At 38.7% G+C, this 20225-nt stretch overlaps 1 protein-coding gene across 2 annotated transcripts; it reads right to left on the reverse strand.

Moving 5' to 3' along the window:
- Positions 1-518: 518 nt before the first annotated feature.
- Positions 519-18150, reverse strand: LOC117449288 (microtubule-associated protein RP/EB family member 1-like). Of its 2 annotated transcripts, none has more exons than XM_034086867.2 (7): positions 17932-18150; positions 15420-15553; positions 14930-15075; positions 9695-9896; positions 9499-9608; positions 8201-8353; positions 519-2190 (listed from the first exon to the last, which is right to left on the reverse strand). In XM_034086867.2, exons 2-7 carry the CDS (start codon positions 15538-15540, stop codon positions 2146-2148), a joined length of 777 nt encoding a protein of 258 aa, XP_033942758.1. In that variant the 5' UTR covers positions 15541-15553; positions 17932-18150; the 3' UTR covers positions 519-2145. The 2 variants fall into 2 exon arrangements, with proteins under 2 accessions (XP_033942758.1, XP_033942757.1); XM_034086866.2 differs by having other exon boundaries at positions 15420-15550; positions 17932-18148.
- Positions 18151-20225: the final 2075 nt, after the last annotated feature.

Raw genomic sequence — 20225 nt, forward strand, 5'->3', positions numbered from 1 at the left:
GCGGATCCTAAGTTCAATTAAGTCTTTGGATGTAGAGTAGAAAATAATACATCCGATAAAAAGTGAGCTTTAGACATTTCTAAAAGTCAAAGAAAGACGTTTCTTTTTAGATGGTCTTAATGAAGGCAACTATCAGAAAACACAAATCAAATACCCAGGCACCCTTTGATTATGTGCAACATTCAACCCTCACAGCAGTGTTTGTAAGATAGTGAAATTAAACACTTACATATAAAACAACTGCACGTCTAAAATGATTGATCAGCTGATCCGTTTGTCCAAAGAGAAAAACGCTCAACTCAGTATTTCATCTTTAATTGACTTCTGCAGAATATAGTGCAGTAGTAGTAGTAGTAGTAGTAGTAGTCGTGATGCATTTTCTGCTCAACTTGTTGCAAGACAAACAAATAATTTACTGGAAATCCTTGATTTAAAATCTGCTACTGCGAAACACCATCAATGTTTCTGCTTTATGAGACAGGCGCTCTGCTGCACCCTGACACATCTTTGTCCAAAAATACCTCCAATGTTGTTTATTTTCAGAACACATTAAAATATGACTAACAGTACAAACATTTGCCCATACAGCAGAAACTTACATTAAAGAAAAATATAAAATAAGAAGTTAAGAACAATGTTTTCTTATGAAAGAAAATGCTATGAATAAGGCCATTGATAGTTTAGTACTCGAATAACACATTGCTGTTAACAGTTTGTGTTGTTTCAGATTAAGCACTTTTACAGAGTACAGTGGAACAAACTGGTCTTAATTCAGATCCACAATTCATCATATTATTAGTATTAAAATTGGTCAATCAAGGAGTGGAGATTGGAAAAGAAAAGAGGAAGACGACACCCGTCTTGCATTCCCAGAGGAATATGCCTTCACGGTGGCAACTCATTGATCATGCAATTTTTTCTTTTAACAGTTTCAGGGAAAAAAGATCCAACTTTAGCAATCAGCAAAGCATTCATTGATCTACCTGACAAAGCCTGAGAGAAGCACAGGAGCCACTGCAGGTCTTAGTAAGGGCCACTGGTATAAAACAGAGACAGACCTACAGAACGCCGTTGATCATACAGTCATTCCACTTTTTACTAATTGGCATGTTGATCAAAAGTTATTGTGAGAAGTAAACTAAACCTTAACAGAAAACAGTTGTATAAAGCCGAGACAATGACGGACAGGTGCCTGAAAAAAGGTCAAAAGAGAGTTGACGGGAAAATGAGATAAAACAGTAGCATACATTTACAAAAGCTTCTGAAGCTCAACGGGACAAAATCAGGATGATGTCCGTGGTGGAAAAAAAAAAGGCCATGAGAAGACCGACTGCTGCCTTGTCCCAGACTAAACCCAGCCTGTTGGCGTCACAAGTTGCTTTTCCTCATTTCATTATCTTAGAAACATATCGGCTACATAAAACTGGAATTCTAGGTTTTTTCTAAATGCCTACAGGCTTGAAGTTACATTTTTTATTTCAAAACACACAACTCAAATGACTAAAATTGGCAACAGTTAGCAAAAAGTACACCTCAGATTTGGTTTGAAATTATGCAAAACTACAGCTTTTCCATTTTCCTCCAATTGAATACAAATCAGTGTCAACGGGAAGGCACAAAATGGCTGCAGTGTCTTTAAACACAAACAAAAAGTGTGTGTTAGTTTGGGACAGAGGGACAGCCGGGTCTTCAGAGGAGGTTCTTCATGTTTGATTTGTTTCAAATTGATTATTAAACACATACAATCACACACACGCACACAAATACACACTCACACAGAGAACATCACCGTGCTTTTCACACTCAAGTTCGTTACAGAAACCAGATATGTTCTGCACAATCTGGTTTTAAAGGTGGGGGGGGTTACGGGGGGGGTTGGTTGCGAGGCAGTGACCGAGGCTTTGTAGATTATTGATCAAAGATGGTTCAGGACAGAGGGAGCTGTACGTCTGCTGAAGGCTAGAAGGACAAGTCCAGCAGGATGGGATTTGGGTTGAGGATGGGTACAGGGGGGTGGGGGGGCATGTCGAGATCAGGTTTGCTGTTGGACGTTAAACCAAACTGGCTGTCTTGAATTGAAGAAGGATCTCGAGGTGGTTTGTAGACCTGGGCATCCGAGTGAAAAGTTGCTTGCAGTCTTGAATATTAAAACTCCTCCTGCTCCTCAGCATCCGGTATCACGAAACCCTCCTGCAGACACAGAGAGGGGGGGGGGGGTGAATGAGCAGCACAACAAACAGCTTTACCATCCCAGAAAGTGACTTTGAAGAAGTTACTTAAGAGGCTTAATAGTTCATCAAGAAGAGCAGAAAATGCAGAAAAGACAAAGAGGTAGGAGAAGTATTCTAAAAACAGTGAAAGAAAGACAATGAGACGCAACCAAAACGATCGTGCAGCACCATGTTTGTTCTCATTACCCATCCTAAACTATTACACCAGAAATGAAAGTGATCACAACGCTAAGATATTTTGCGACTTAAAGGTGGGGTAGGTAAGTTTCAGAAAACGGCTTGAGATACACTTTTTGTTATATTCCATGGAATGCTCTTAACATCCCGATAGCAATGAATATCTTAAGTGCTTTGACAATAAATCCATACAAAAACTTCATCTGTGGAAGCCGTAGTTCTGTAAAAAGCACGACCACGCGATTGCCGCCCTGTCGGTCAGCCTTCCATCTCGTGCACGCACAAATGTATCTCGTGCCCTCATTGGGCGTGCATTGCAGCAGTACTTCAATGACTCGCCAGACTTTCACCAGTCTGCTGACGTCATGTGCGCGTTCATGTGTGTTGGAGGAGGTGCTCTGTAAGGAAGTCTGAAGGAAGGGGCGGATTCTTTTCGGCTGTGTACTTTCAAATTTTAGTGCACTTGAGACGGTTTCTGAAACTTACCTACCCCACCTTTAAAAAATGCAGCAAGTGTTTGCTGGGATACAGATTAACATGTAAAACTGACATTGCAACTTATATAAAGGTTAAAGCCGAGCCATTTTCCAAAACAAACTGCGTAATATACCATCTGACAAAGGCCTGTGCTATAATGCTTCAATTAACTGGCTATTCTTTATAATACACTCAGATCAATAAGAGACAGAGATGTTAAGTTATAAATCAAGGGTTTTTATTATTATTTACAGCAGGGGTGGGGAACCGTTCTTTTTAAAACGTTGTTAATATGTTTTGGATGCATATTGTTCTAGTATTTGTTCAGGCTGTTACATACAATTAGCCTCTGTTGCTACCTGCTGATGGTGAGTAAATATTAAAATCAGTTAAAATTGACAACCGGTCCGTGATTTTTTCCCCGTTTCAGACGAGACATGTACCACGTGAAGACACGTTACGCTCGTGTTGTGTTCAAGGAACCTGTCCTTGGCCAGGAAAAACAGGCACTCGCTTGTTTAATTATATTGCGGTCTAGATTTCTTATTTTTTTAATTGAGAAGTTGTCCGTCAGTCGTACTTCTACAAGTAGAAGTGTGTATTTACCTGGTAGTAGGCTGTCAGTAATGGCTACGCCTCTCTATTCGGACTGGTAGATCTCGGCAGACTGGCAACTTTAAAAGTAGCTCTCGGTTCAAAAAAGGTTGGGCACCCCTGCTATATACAGTATTGATTGTCCTTCCTCCTTATCTTCCAACCATTTGGACGCAAACTTGCATTTCCCCATAACGATGTTGTTTAACAACCAGCGTAAACGGACCTTCGCGCGCTATCAAGCAGTGAGCGCGCGATGTCCTGTTCAGATGACGTCAAACCCAACGGGATGCCATAAATAAACTTCACAGAATCACACTACACACCTACGCAATGATTACATTCAGGCAGACTGTAGAATACAACCTCTTTGGACAATTTATATACGTATTAAAAACAAGCTGCAAAATGTAATATCTTGGAAAATGCCGTTTAATACTTTTTAATAGCCTTAATTATTGCTAAATAGATTTATCAACTTTTAATACTTTTTAAGACCCCGCGGACATCCTGTGTTAACATCCAATCGATTTAGTACAACTCATTCTGTCAATGGGAGTGCAAAAGAAAGCCTGTGGTTTTTACATTTTGAAGGAACTTTGAGTAAACAACTAAGTCAGCAGAAATCTTCATTACATAAAATGATATATTCATATTTAAACCATGACTGAGCGACAACATTTGTATTATTTAGCCTGTTGTTTTCACTGTCCAGTATTATAAAGAGTCATTTTTTATTGAATGTTCAAACAAACAATCACACCTTTTTAGAGAATGTGTTATACCAACACGGTCAAAGGCCAGCTACACCCACCCACGAGCAAAGTGACATAATGGTGTAGTAAATAGCAGCCAGTACCAGTAAAGCTTCTATCCTCAGTGAGCCGCATGCCATTCCTCTGCAGGAATTTACAATGGAATCAGCAGTTGTTAACCTCTTAAGCCAGAGGGTCCCCCCAGTGGACCCCTCCCACCGTTTTTTTACGAGACTATGTCTCAGGGCTTCTTAACATTTATGAAACTATTAATGTTCCATACCCTTTTAACGGTAAGAAACTCAGCTAACTGACAATGTGAACCATTTTTAGCTAAAAGAAACACAAGAGTAATACCAAGCCTTTGAATTAGCATGGAGCGAAAAAATGCTAACTAATGCTAACGGACTTTTTCACAGCACTCACGGTAGAAATGCCCTTATTACTTATCGTAACTGCACAAACAAGATATCCGATTAAAGCTGAGACTCCACAGATTCCACACATGTAATGTCATCACTGTACGAGCCCGAATTCCTGGAGCTATCAGCCAGAAAAGAGAAAGTAAACAACATCCGGTTTCAAAAATATTACAATAATTACGTCTTACCTTTTTTGATTTGTAATCAAAAGTTGTGTTCAACGGAATAAAAACGCCACTCAAGGTTAATCCAATGTCTTTGTGTCACGTAGAAATTTGTACTGATAATCCATCATCATATTTATGGCAATATACTGGGTATAAAGTTTTGCCGTCCAGGCTTGTACTTTCAGATATGCTTCGTTTGCTTCTCTATTACGTCCGCAATGGTAATGTTTACGTGGATTTGGGAACTGCCCATCGATTCTATTGGATGTAATGGTTAAGAAAAAGGTGTAAATCACCCAAATCGACCAATGGGTTCCAGAGATATGGTCCTGCGTAAAGTATAAAGAATACCAGCCAGCGTAAGTACATTACGCAGCAGACTTTACTTATTGTTTACTACGGAAGGAAGCAGGAATTGCAAGACCCAGAGCGCACGGAGCGGACAGCAGATAACGGAATTGCAGTTTTATTGGTTATAGATAATCAGAACATTTCAAAGGGGACACAGCCCCATTGGATATTAACCTATGGATTATCTACTTCATCGTTGTAATGCCATTGAAGACCAGTTTAGACCAGACAAAGAGGAAGGTAAGCTATGTTAGCCTAGCGCATGTTAGTACCTAGCGCCACTTGTTTTGATGTACGTTTTTGTTGATAACCTCGCGAGTTTGTATCTTTCAGTGTTGAGGTAAGCACCGTTAGATTCTGTGTCTTTACGATCATAAACAATGTGTTGGATGTGGAGCTAGGACAAGTAATAAGGGAGCTAGGAGTGATTTTCGGTGCAGTAATAGGTTAGCATTTTTCGCTCGGGGCTAATTCAGAGGCTCACTGTTAGCATTGTGTTTTTTTTGAAAAAATAAATGAAAAAGATCAGTTAAATTAGTTTTTCCCCGTTATATGGATATAAAATATTCATAGTTTATTAAATATTAAGGTTCCTTAGACGTTGTTTCCTGCAAATGACGCGATTTCGGGTCCGTGGGGCCTAAGAGGATAACAGAGTATGTTTTATTTTTTTATTTTATTTTTTTTCACAACAGTTGTATTTCGATGGAATGAATACCTATAGTGATAATTCAAAGTAATAAAATGATTTTTACAGTGAAAAAGTTCAAATGGAACTGATGGTTCCCAAATTACCCAGAGGTGAATCCGCCTGGACTTTATATTTCTAAACCTCTCTAAAAAGGTCAAATTTCACTTGTTTTGCATCAATCTTGATAGAGGGTACTTATTATATGTTATAGTTTGGATTCCTAAAGCTTTTAGTCTACTAACCCATCATTCAAGGGTGGTTTTCACTATAAGTAATGGGTTTTTTTTAGGCGGACATTAGAATTTACATGTTTTTACTATGTTCCATCTGAATTTACTTTAAAATAAAAACATCTATATTGATTCTGACACTTCTACATCCAACTCACAGATGTAACCTTGCTTTGAGAGAAAAGATTATTAATTTAGTGGCATTTTCGAACCTGAAACCTGAAAAACAGGCTCAGGTCTTAAGAGGTTAACAGCAGAGCAAATAGGCTTTAATCTGGCATTGAAGTCAAAATACATTTATTAAAAATAATGGTTTATTTTAGGGCGAATGTTAAAAGCATAAAGTGCAGATAGTCGTTATTGTCAAACCATCTATCAAACTTAAGGACTCAAGACTATTTTCGACAGCAGATGTATCTACACTTGGTGCCCTAGTGACTATCCGGTCAGGCTTTAATGAACACGCACAAACTTGTTGGTAGATACTGTTAGTTTTGGTCTTTGTTGATTTATTAAAAAAGAAAGTGTAGAAGAATATTTTTTATTATTGTTTAAAATCTGCTTTACGTATATGTAATGTTCTATTGTTAAGATTAAGAAAATGTAACTGTCTAAATGTTTTTTTTAATGATGGCAGTTTTAAAAATTCTGTTAAATAGTCTGACTAAATGACAGACATGTTTTTATATCCATAAACTCCTTGGACTTTGAATCCAAATACAGCTCCACTGAATTCAACGTTCCTGCAGGTTTCACCAACTCAAATGTAAGACTTTTTAAGACCACTTTGAATAGAATAAGACCTATTTCACGGCAAGAAAGTATGAAGGAAAATTGCTAGGAAAGAAGAAATACGTCCCATAATTACTTACAAAGTAAATGTATTCATGTTCAACATAAGAACGATGACTGAACATAACAGTACACAGAACTGTGTCAGTGTGTTAGACAAAAAGTGTGTGTGTGTGTGTGTGTGTGTGTGTGTGTGTGTGTGTGTGTGTGTGTGTGTGTGTGTGTGTGTGTGTGTGTGTGTGTGTGTGTGTGTGTGTGTGTGTGTGTGTGTGTGTGTGTGTGTGTGTGTGTGTGTGTGTGAGAGTGAGACAAGAGCTATAGTCAGAGCTCTGCTGTTGTATGATTGGTGTTTAGCTACGGTATTTAGCATCCACAGCACCTCAGCTTTTAGGGTTGACGTAGACTCAAACATCGCCCGGAGGTCCCCCGGTGTTGTTGCGGGAGCTGCTTCACTAGCTAATGCTGCATTAGCAAAACAAACGCAATTTTTGTTTGCAAAGGGTGCAGCGGGCTTCAAACACGTTTCCCTCCACTGGTTTCAACCAAGCACTACATTTGTGTTTCTACCAAATACGGTTGAATTTACACTTCCCCATATTTATTAGTAGATTAAAAGATACCTGAGTTTCTGACTGCCACTAGCTGAAGCTTGGTTGCTAGGTTACTAGCTGGGTGTTCTCCAATAAGGGGCCGGGGGAAACAAAGTTAGTGATTACTGGTTCCATGTTGATTTATTTCAATACTGGGAGAGGGATCCCTCCTCTGTTGCTCTCCCTGAGGTTTCTCCCATTTCCCCCCCTTAAACTGTGGGTTTTCTCTGGAAGTTTTTCCTTGTACGACATGAAAACGACACCCTCTGTCCTTAGGGACAGAGGGTGTCGTTTTTCTCATACTGATATTCTGAACAATCTGTGCTGTTGTATTTGCTGTAAAGTGTCTCTACTGAAGGCTATTTTTATTATATGTACAGCACTTTGGCTCGACCAAAAATCGTTTATAAATGTGCTATATAAATAAAACTTGATTTGATTTGAATACAAATTGTTTGGGGGAACTGAAAGGCTATTACCGTACTGGTTACTTTGCAGCCCGGACATTTCCCCCAAAACACATTTAGACGCAATCGCAACACAGAAGTACCTTTCAAATCCGATCATTTTTAAAGACCTTCTAAATCATATTTAAGACCTTTCTTATTTTTTTGATCATATTTAAGACTTTTTAAGGCCTTAAATTCTGATTATCAAATGTAAGACTTTTTAAGACCCCGCGGGAACCCTGTGAATGTTATGAAGAACAGCAGATTAACTCACATCTGTGGCGTAGAGGATGTCGATGATCCTCTGCATTGTGGGGTCGCCCTCTCCATCCTTCTCCTGGCAAATCAGCTCAATGTTCCTCAGCTTTCCAAAATAAAAGTCTCTCTCCTTCTCCATGTCCTGAATGGTAGATTTCAGGAGCTCAACCTGGGGGGAAAACGGTCAGAAAACATTACTTTCCTTTCTTTTAACCAGTTAAACCCCGAGCCTGTTTTTCAGGTCTCTGGCTCGAAAATGACATTCCCAGAACAAATGACTATATCTTCACTTCTAAAATGGGTAAATGAATAATCTTTTTTCTCAAAGCAATGATAAACCTGTGAGTTGGATGTAGAAAAGTCAGAATCAATACAGATTTTTTTTATTTTAAAGTAAATTCAGATTGAACATAGTAAAGAAAATGTAAATTATAGTGTCCGTCCAAAAGAAAACATTACTTATAATGAAAACCACCCTTGAATGATGGGATGGTAGACTAAAAGCTTTAGGAATCCAAACTATAACATATAATAAGTACCCTGTATCAAGATTGATGCAAAACAAGTGACATGTGACCTTTTTAGAGAGATATAAAAAAACTTCTGGGGTCATTTGGGTGCATTTTCTATATCTCTGGCCCCCCTCGGTCGATTTTGATGATTGACACCTCTTTTTAACCGTTAGAGCCAATAGAATCGAGGGGTGGTTCCTAAAATCCATCTAAACATTACCCATTGGTGAATGAGTGATGCGAAGCTAGAATGCCCAAAATCGGAAGCTGTCATACACTCTAGTAGCAGGCAGCTAATATGAAATCTCCGTTATTGACATTAAAATGGAATGAACGATTATCAGTAATCATTTCAAAGTGACAGACACATTGGATTAACCTATGGATCGTTTTAATGCTATTGAACACAACTTTTGATCAGAAACAGCAAAAGGTAAGACAAATGTCCCGATTTTGCTCCATAAAGCAACGTCGTGTGTTGTCTGGCTTTGCTTCTCCTGTCGAGTTTTGATCCCTCAGTGATGATACTTATATTTCTGGAATCTGTGGAATCTCAGCTTGCTAGCTAATATCTAGCTAGCTTGTTTGTGCAGATCCGATAAGTAATAAAGTATTTATACCTAGAGTTCTGTGCTAAGTGCGCTAGCATTTTTTCGCTCAGGGCTCATTTAGCAAATTCAGTTTTTAAATGTTAAGCCGCCTTCAGATGCTGTTTCTTGCAAGATGTTGCGTCATGCCCCCGCCGCTTAACAGGTTAAGGCAACTCAATTTTACAGAACATAAAAACCGTCGGTGTGCTGACCTCATTCATGAGCTCCGCCCTCTCCTCGTCCCCTCCACCAAGAACCGTCTTCCTCGCGCTGACGTTAGACAACTTGGGTGCTACCTTTGCAACGGGTGGCCTCTGAGTAGCTGAAGAGACAAGAAAATAAAGTTTAAACAAGAGACAAACTTTAACTCAGCAGCATTTTTCTATTTATTTTCACACTGTGACTGACTTTGACTGATGGCCTTTTTAGGTGGTTTGGAGAGAGCCGACATGGAGGGGTTGGGAATGGGCATGGTGTCCTGACCCTGCCTCGCCTCCACGGGGTCGTACTCCGTCCCGTTGTAGTTGGCATCAAAGAACTTCTTAAACCACTGGACAAACTCAAAGTTGTCCTGGAACTTGCCCTTCACCAGTTTGTCTACAGGAATGATCTGAAAGCAAAAAGAGACCAGAGTAAAGAGCAGGAAGTTTGGACATACATCTTCCTGTCAGCTCTAGGTCAACAAGTTTTCACTTCTGTCAGTGTGTGAGTCACTGCAGAATGTGTTACAAATCTAGTATCACCGTCAATACAGAGACACACAATTACCATCTTTTAAATACCTTGCATGCATCTACATAATGTTTCATTAAAACCTGCAATGACTGATTTGAGTTTAACTTTGGGGCCACTGAAACCAGCTTTAAAACACAACATGGACCCATCCTCCCTTCTTTCTTTGATATTTGCATTAATTGTAGCAAATAGGTATACGTGTTAGCCAGTTGCTAAATTGCAGATACAAATTACATCCCGATTCCCTTCTGAGTCCATCTGATATCAGTTCAATTTGTTGCCGTCAGTTAGCTTTAAAAATAAATACAATGCATATATAATGAGTTTTTAAAATTCAACATCCCTTCGTAGTTCACACCTTATGTTTTAATAAAAAGAAAAAATAATAATATGGCTTGAATCTGAAGCCAAAATATACCAAGGGTTCATACTTTGCTCTACTAAAAAAGGTGAAACCGGCCCAGAAAGCACAACAAATAAAAACGGTATAGACATCAGAGGATGCTAAGCTCTGCAAATGCATTGATTACATATTAAAACACAAATTTAGCTGGGATCAAATCCATAGAAAGGAAAAGAAAGCAGCAGTAAAAATTAAAAAAAATCGACGTCAGCAGTAAACCAAATTACTCGGCGATACAGGAAGCTGACATCAGTGGACAATACACAAAGCCTGAACGAGAGCAAAGTTCACAATGCAGGCACAATGCCGGGGATTATAACCCTGAACAGCCATGAATGCTGATGTGTGCTACATGTTCAAGCATCTCTTACACTGATCTATAAATCAACACTGCAGGCATTTCAAACGGAGCGCAGATGGACAGTAGCGAGTTCAAACAAATGGGCGGCAGACAGGAAGTTGAAACATGAATAAATGATGACTGCTTTGTCGATAGTCCTGCAAGCTGCTGCATGTTCAGTCTGCAAACATATGACTCAGCTACATCTGCCATGCCCCTTTTAATTAGGGTTGCCAGAAAGTGACCATGATCAAAATCGATTATTCGGCAGCCCTAACGAATAATAATCGATTATTCGCCCCCCCCCCCCCGCGGGAGAAAAAAAAAAACTCAGACAAAAGGAATTCCGTTGTTGTCTTTACTGTAACATGTTTAACAGTACAAACAACAAACAAGCATGTCATCACAACGACGTGGCCTTGAAGTGAAGTTGGTAATGGCCGGCTGTGCTGCGTCTTTCTCTGTAACCTCGTTGGCGTGCTTCGCACTCAAATGCGAACGCATTGTTGAGGTTGAGCTGTGATAGACCAACGTCTTTTCGCAGAGCTTGCATTTAACTTCCTTTGGACTTGTAAGTTCGAAGTAGTTCCACGAGGAGGAACTCTTTTTACCTGCCGCTTTGTTCATCTTTAGTCGCACGAGAGAGGGAGGGGGGGGGGGGGGGGCTTCCTCCAAGTTTACAGTAAAACAAACTGGTGGTGTGACCAATGGCCATTTACAATTATTAATACTATTACTATTATTAGCATATATATATTTATATATATTTTGGTTGAAACTAAGCCAGAAAAAAAAAATACATAAATAATTAAAAAAATATATATAAATAAAATCGATTTTTAAAAATAATATTCGATTATGGAGACTGTAACGAATATTCGAATAATCGCTGGCATCCCTACTTTTAATCTCTGTCAGCAAGATCAAGACATTATGAGGCATCAAGAAGTTCTCAAAGCAATTATTAAATGCACTTTATATTAAAAAGCGTATAAATAAGGAATAGATCTAAAAACTTGGCAAAGTCTAACTCATGCCTTATCATATGGCAGCAGCTGCACAATGTGTGTTACACCATTACACTCATATTAGGTCAACTAAACCAAGATTAATTGACTTACATCCCTGAGAAAATGACAGTAGAGCATTGGTAAATCTGCCTATGTGTAGATTTGTAACAGATGAAAACAGAGTAAATAATATCCAAAAGGTGACAAAGTGCAGAGAAACAAACAGCATGACTCATGACCAGATCAGCAGCTCAGCTGGTTGGGAGGGAGCGACAATTATTTGAAACCTAAGTGGTAGTAAACTTTTCCACCCGCAATTGCTGGTATACAAAATACCAGTAGTGCAGCTGTTGTCATGTTCTTCACAGATCCCTCAAAAATGAATTGAGCAAGTCACTAGGTTCGTCATCCGTTGTCTCCCTTTCAAATGTGGGTTTTCTTGACCTTTGAGCTGATCCCCACCATAGACTAGGGGTGTTGAAAATAATCGTTTCTACGATGCATTGCGATGCGGACGTGGACGATTCGGTCTCGATGCAGTGACGGAAGATAATCGGTTATAGAGTAGTAAGGTTGCTTACTGATTTTCCGGCCGCGGCTTTACTATAACGTTTTTTCTGTCACTTTAATATCAAATCGGTCGGTGACGCAGAGATCAGGGAACAGACGTGACAGCAACACCGAACACGGAGGAGGTCTGCTTTATCCACCAACACAAGAACACCAGTCCAGAACCAACAGCAGAAGGACCCGCTCTGAATCACTCCGTGTCGCTGCGGCACAGGGATTTATGTTTTTCAAAAATAATCGCGTTACAATCATGTCAGGTTTTTGGTGGATTTAATTAAGTCTTGGATTGCATAGTATGAATGTCCTCTAGCAATTTTCAGACGATATATACGTTTGTGAAGGCAGGAGGAAAAAAGCTTCCGCGATCACTGTCTCCTCTCCGTTCCTCCAAGCCCCGCCCCCTCCCTGAAAATAATGAGTGACAGGCTGAGAGTGACCCGATAGAAACTTTATTATTCACTTAATCACTGAGATATAATGAAGCTAATTTAATCTCATACATTCATGGGATTTATGTAACAGTAAGACAGAGAATGTAAGTGTGCACCCACATGCAGTATTTTTGTTTGTATATGCTGTTGTAAATACTCCTGTTGTCTGCTGTGTTCAGACTCAACACTGTGTGATGCCACATTCAGGACATTCAGTGTCCTTTTTTAACAGAAGACCGTGGCTAGAAGCTGCAGCTAGACTGCAGAAGCATTAGCTTTTTGTTTTTGAGGATGGAACAACTTCACACACGGAGGCTAGACCTATACAATTCATTTATTTTGGTTTATAAATTAATGTCAAGACATTTATGTTATTGATTTCTGAAGCACTTTCTAAATAATAAAAAGAGAGTTCATATGTATTTACTGCATGTATGCATTGATGAAAAATAAGCCATGTGAAGTAATATAGAAAATTGAGCATGCAACGCATTGGTATGAATCGTGATATCGAACCGAATCGAAGACAGGATAATCGTAATCGAATCGAATCGTGAGACCAGTGAAGATGCACAGCCCTACCATAGACCCACTGGCCCTTCAGCATTGATGTCTTGGATTGGCCAGACTAATACATTTCTAATGTTAAATAAATGAAAACCATTCACAGTTAAGAATTAGATATTAATTATTAATGCTGTAAATTACCTTTAATATGTCTAACTATATTTAAAATGTGTTACTTATAGAAGTGATTATATTTGTATGCCAATATTTTTCTATGGAAAAGTTTCATTTAGCACTTTTATTTTGGTAGTAATAAGATCGGGACTCTTATTTTTGAAGTAACTTTTAGCGGAAGTAAATGCACAACGGAGCAGAATGTACATATATATATTTCGCCTCCCAAGACTTTACACATTTCCTCTTTGCTTTCGTTCGGGTTCACCTTGTGCGTTATCAGTTGAATCACTTTGAACATTCGTTTGAGATGTTGACGGGTTGGCTGAACTTTTTACCCCACAGTCAAACAACTTAATTTGCTTCGCCATTTTTTGTAAAACAAACACGGCGCACGCGAGTAAACGTGCATCGCTTTCTGGCTCCGTAATCACACCAATGCACGTGCAACTTAAGTATCAGGTTGCGACTGGTCACAACAATAATTAAATATCACTCTTAATACAACAAATAATTAACATTGATCTATTTTGGGGTGCATATTTAGCCGTTTGCTGTCCTTATTTCTTTATGTTAAAAACTGGTTGCCACTGATGGCAACCAAAGGCCAAGAAGTGGTTGACATCTTTTCTGAATGGTTGCCAATGGCAACCTGGCAACCGTTACTGTCGAGCCCTGATACCAGTAAGAAACTTTAGAGTGAGGTTACTCATTTATAATATTCATTTGGCACGCCTTTATACACCATTGTCGCTGTATGGACGCGTCTTCATTACAGTGTCAAAAGAGAGGGGAGTTTAGTAAGTATAGGTGTAGTGTTTTTACACAAGAAAGAGGAAGTTGCCCAGTAATCCAGATAAAATGCAAACTAATCCTCAACAAGGCAACATGACTCATTTCCAGGGACTTCTGACGACAGCTGTTAAGAACTTGACACTATTCATGATATGCAAACCCTTCCCACTTCTGCTCCATGGTGAAAGCTTAGTAACCCATTGGAAGTTTCAATGACATTTGGAAGGTTGCATCTATGTCATTTTCCAGTATATTACTTATTGTAGTCTTACAGTGGAAGTTATGTTCATTGACAACTGTAGTCTTGTCATCCTCTGTTGGATGGTTTGCCTGTAACCATTTCCATGAGAGGCCTTCAAGCTAGCAGCAATGAGCCATGTTGCTCAGGTGTAATGTAAAAAAGAGCAAACATCTTCTTTACAAACACCTTCACAATATTTTATGCAATTCAAAATAACAAAATAAAGGACAAGGAAAAACAAAACAAAAATGGGCTGCCGTTTTTTGTTTCCTTTAACTACTCTGCTTCTTAAAAAACATGTCTCTTTTTAACATCAAAGTGCTCGAGACTGAACCAACAACAAATCACACACTTCAATATCAGAAATGATCTTAGGATCTCTTGGATGCCTCATGTAATTCCAATGTGTAAGGTGCAGTAGATGTGTGGTTACTTACTTTGTCGACTCCCATCTTTTTGAAGGAAACTTGCAGAAGCTTGAAGTTATGAATGTATTCGTGCTCCAGCTTGGCAGCAAATTTAACTTTCTTCAGAGGCACAGAGTTGGGAAACAGCATGTCCATGAACTGGCAGTAGGCAGCACCTGGACGATTACAATTATCCACATTAAAAATTGATCTTAAATAGTGATGGAAAAGCTGCTTAAGGTAGCATATAGCGATATTACAAGTTCAGCACAGACATTTAACCCTTTCAGACTACACCAATAACTCAGTCAATTCTTAATTTCATTTGCAAATGTACACCCTATCATGTAATGCTATGTTACAGGGATAATGGCACTAAAGTTCTTTTAGCCAGTTATGCATATGTTGGTGTGCTCTTTAGATAACTGACAGCACCACTGACTTACTGCACCATAGCACCAGTGCAATCACACACACAGTCATGACGGATCGGGTCCCCCCAATATGAGACATTTCTTACCTGTACACAACATTTCTATCTTGGTGAGGTTCATCTGTAGAGATTCATTGATCCAGATCAACATGTCATGACGACTTAAGTTTTCACTGGTCACTGAGGTGGAGTGCACGTTCACAGCCATTGTCGGTCACCTGCTGACACAGACGAGAGAGCAAGTGTGAGAAAGATTTACATGACTGGTTTATGAGTCAGAGTGACAGTGACTGGTCACAGCCAACACAGAAACAGAGCTGGTGTCAATGAGTTAACGCATGATAAATGCTGTGTCGTCAATGGGTGGAATTTTTAACTATAGACTTTGTAAATAATATGACTAAGAACTGTATAAAGCACAGATACATGCAACTGTGGTTATTGATTAATACATTATTTGTATAGAGACATATTCTCAGATAAACAATTGCCTTTAAATAATGTACTTTTTATTTTGGAGGCAAAACTTAATTCCTGATTATTTTCATTATCAATTAATCTTCAAAGTATTTTCTTGAGTGACCATTAGTAAGGTACCATTTCATTACAATATCCAAAATGACTATTCAAAAACATAAGTTTAGTACCATATAAGAAAGAGAAAAGCATATAATATTAACATTAGAAAAGTTGAACCAGTACTAGCACTAAATGGATGAATTAACTTACAGCTTTAGCTTTAGGCAACACAGAAACATAATATGTACCGAATTTAGATTCATTGTAATATAAATCACATTGAACATGAAACTTGGCATCCAAGTTGACATATTTCAGGTTTGCTTTTAGTTAAACACCTTCTAGCCAACAGAGCCTGTGGCTTTTGGACAGGAGAACTGCTGCACCATAGGCATGCTGGCTTCCAAAAGAATATTCTTATTATCAGCATGATTTATAGTTTCACTTCAAAATCAACCAGTCATTATTTTCTTGATGTGATAACCAGTGTTGTCAGTTACATAAGTCATTAAAAACAGAGCAAGTGAGGCTTCAAGTCATCGTGTACGCACTACAATCATTACAGACAATGATATGTCTCTATAAATAAATAATTTTAAAAATGTCTCCAGTTACAGACGAAACGCTCATCCACATTCACTGGTGTGGCTCATATCCAGTTATTTCCTCAACAGCTGAAAGTAATATATAGCGAGCCTGTAAAAATAACAGGTCCCTTCTGACATGGTCGACTATTGTGTTAACAAAAATCTGATCCTGGTAGATGGTTTCACAAGTAAATGAGAAATGACACCATAAATGAGAATATTTTGTCATGTGTTGGTAAAAAAACAACAACAATCTTATATTAAAAACCCACCATATTAGGTAGGTTCTTAATGCAGGGTTTGTTGCAGATTCATGAAATAAAACTGTTGAAATGTACTAATGTCATTGCCACACATTCACGGATGCAATGTCTAAATATACGCTTCTGTACTTAATAAATAGCACACAATTTACAATATAAAGTGCAGGTATTTAATTCTAATAACAACTTTCTAGAGCTTTTATTTCTTTTTTAGATTTGCAAGATTAATATTATTAATTAACCTATAAATATGATGTATTGTAATTGAAGTTGCCTGGAAGTATATAAAAGTGTTTCAAAAAAGTATCTCTACCTTTAACAGCTGCAACATTAAACAATTATTACATTAATAATTTCTGTAAATATTTGAAATGGGTTACTATGTACTGTGAATACTTTTCCTTTTTGTTAATAAGATTTATTTTGATGCTAATATTTCTATTGAAGTACGTCAATAGCTTGAATGCAGTCCTTTAACAGAGTATTTTTGACATAGCAAAAATGGCACCTGCTCATACCTAAATGAAAGCACTGAATTTAATATATGTTTTGACAGTTGGTCACCATTTGTTGTTTCATCGGCCAATTGATAAATGATGAAAAAAAAGTGTAAGATTGTCAAAATGAATAAACGTTGGTTCCAGCTCTGAGTTACTAGGCAACTTGGACATTCCAATAGCATGTAACGGTTAGCAAACGCAACAGGGCCCGGTTAGAAACTTCAAGGCTAACGGTAGCTGCAGCCAACTGGCCAGCTATGCGGCTATCCTACATACTGTTTAAGCACGTACCAACAAGCTACACAATGGAATTAATCAAATGAGTAGTCGATTTACATATTAACGATATATAACGTTGGTAATAACGTAGCTAGGTTTCTGTCACCGGCTAATCTCGACCACTGGCTCCGGCGGACATTACCGAGTCGTTTTCCCCGCCCTGAACTCACCAAGCACCCCGCTATCTTGAGTTAGCTTCTCGCTGTGGGCTGATGCGGCAAAAGTTAAGTACCGAAGCTCAAAGGCGCTAGATGTGTCTGCAATGTAATCAAACAGATGCAGCAGTAGCTGTTTATATTCATTGGTAGCCTCGCCCTAGCTGGCTTATTCCGTTAGGGATCAGACGGTTATGTTCTTGCTAGCATCTTAGCTGAAAAGGGCTTAGCCATCGTTCACATGCCGGTGGCTAATAACGCTAAATAACTCCTTGTTTCAGCGAAGTTACACCTACCTTTAGTGGATTGGCTTTAACAGATCTTGGACACAGTGCTGTTAGTATTTTTCTTGGCTGTCACTCGGTTTCCTAAAAATATGTATCTGCAATTGTTGCGACGTTTTTAGGCACTTCTGCTTTTCGTCTCAGGCAGCTCCTCACGTTCACTCTACCCGGCAGCGGAAGAAGCGATCTGATGACGTAAGGACGTACTGGGTAACGCCTAAACGTAACAACGTAGTGACGCTTTTAATGCGTAGACCTCAACCCATACATCCATGGATAAAATACAGGCCCAATCCCAAACCACTCCGTCGACGCAACCCCTCCGTGATGGAGTGAACTCCGTCTGTAGCCACACTCGCAGCTCACCGAGGCTCCCTCCTGTCAGATGGAGGGAGTAAATACAGCAGCAAGCTTTGGGACGGCCTCCCCTCTCTCCGGCAGAAACCGTAACTGTATGTAACAACGGTTTCAAATCAGCATCTCTTAGACACAAAGTTTAAATGAATAACTCAAATAAAACTCCAAACATCTTTCATTGTGTTTCAAAGCTCTTTTAGTTGTAAACCTGATGTTTATAAGCTTCTTAGTTTTTGCAACGGTCTGTAAATATAGGCTACACAACTTTATAATAAAATGTACACATTTACCTTTTTCTAGACTAAACACAGGTATGATCCTAAGTTAAAAACATATTTATCATGAGGTTGTTAACATCGCAATTTATTAGTGGATGTTTGCTGGAACTATTTGTAAACAGCGTGTTTCCTGACGGACACACACAGCGTGACTCCGGTCAGGTAGAGACCGGTCTCAAGTCAGCACCGCTGCAGACTCGCTGTTTGAGGGCTTGATAGCCCACTCCCCCTCCACACCGCTCCACACTTGTTGCTTTGGAACAGCCCTCAATATGGCGGACCCTCCGCGTGAACGCGCAAACGGAGGGGTAGGGTGTAGGGGTAGGGTGTAGGGGGCGGTTTGGGAATGGGCCACAGTGAACAGATAGAAAACAATATATTATCACTATTAAAATAGATTTTGATATTTCAGATTAAATATTTGTTAAATACACAATTAGTTTTAAATGCCTTATTATTCATTGTTTTTTTAATTGTTCTTATTTGTATATCAAATATTGCATTTTGTATAGTATAATTATATTAAATCATCACAAAAATGTCCATAAAATATATAATTGTACAAGTGTTTTGTAAGAGTCTAAAACAGACACATTTTCACTTGTTTTTCATTGTTTCACAATCATCTTTTATGATATATTAGATTATGTTGTTGTTTTTTACTATCTCTGTAAAGCGACTTTGAGCACCTGTAAAAGCGCTTACAAAATAAATCTATTATTATTATGTATTATTAATTTTCATGATTAATTTGAGAGTTACATGTTAAAGAAAACAAAGGACTGTCAGTATTTATTTATAAATTATCTTAGTTTTGTTAGAATTGTGGAAACTGACAAGATAATATGGGGTTTGTGAGCATGGCTGCACACCTGGTTTTAAAAAAACAGAAGAATGAAAAAATCAAAAACTGTTAAAGGAATTCTGGTACATCCTGATTACAAGGTAGAATAAATGACATTTAAATATAGTCTTCAAGTAAATCTACTTCCACAGCCCAAATTGTGAAGAAAAAAACTAAGAAAAAGAGAAGCCATCATTTTGCAATTTTTTTCTTTTATTTGTCTTGTCAAGTCCCAAGTAAAACACATCCTTATTTTCAAACAATGACTTTGCAAAACATACATTATTTCCCTTAACAATGAAAATATCTGGTAGTGTACTCTACCCACATTTAAACATTAACATGTAACCCTGTGTACCTCTCAATCCAGCCCTCTGGTGTTCTGTGCAAAAAATAGAGGACAGCCCACTTTCATTCAAATAAAAAAACACTTTTCAAAAACATTCTCCTATGATCCAGTCTTCAGTCAGAAAAAGACTAGTAGTTTTAAAAAAAATAAAGTATCTTACCAGTACTTTACCTCTGTCTCCCTGTCTGCAATTGGGTCCAACATCCTAAGTGCCTGAAATCGTAACAGAACGAACTGACCAGAAATGGACCCAGCAGATGATCCTTTTGAGGTGGAGCTACAACATTTTTCCTTTTATTTGGCATGCTGCTATGATTGGTGGAAGGGAGCGTCCAGTGTTCTGCAGAGGGAGGCCGCTCTGGTAGAGGCGCACCGGTTGGCTATGGAGAAACCAGACTTGGTGAAATTCGTACCTGGCTGGATGTTGAACTTCCTCTGGATGTGTGATTTCCAGCCTGCTGACTGCAGACGTCTCTGT

The sequence above is a fragment of the Pseudochaenichthys georgianus genome, chromosome 7 (genome assembly GCF_902827115.2).
Source record: "Pseudochaenichthys georgianus chromosome 7, fPseGeo1.2, whole genome shotgun sequence".
Classification (NCBI taxonomy): domain Eukaryota; kingdom Metazoa; phylum Chordata; class Actinopteri; order Perciformes; family Channichthyidae; genus Pseudochaenichthys; species Pseudochaenichthys georgianus.

What these genes read in the sequence shown, in the direction of transcription:
- LOC117449288 (XM_034086867.2), bottom strand. Translation starts at nt 15,540, where the DNA reads ATGGCTGTGAACGTGCACTCCACCTCAGTGACCAGTGAAAACTTAAGT. An exon ending in AAAAGATGGGAGTCGACAAA is followed by an intron (nt 9,897 to 14,929) that starts GTAAGTAACCAC and finishes TTTTGCTTTCAG; the next exon opens with ATCATTCCTGTAGACAAACT. An exon ending in ACATCCTCTACGCCACAGAT is followed by an intron (nt 2,191 to 8,200) that starts GTGAGTTAATCT and finishes CTGTGTCTGCAG; the next exon opens with GAGGGTTTCGTGATACCGGA.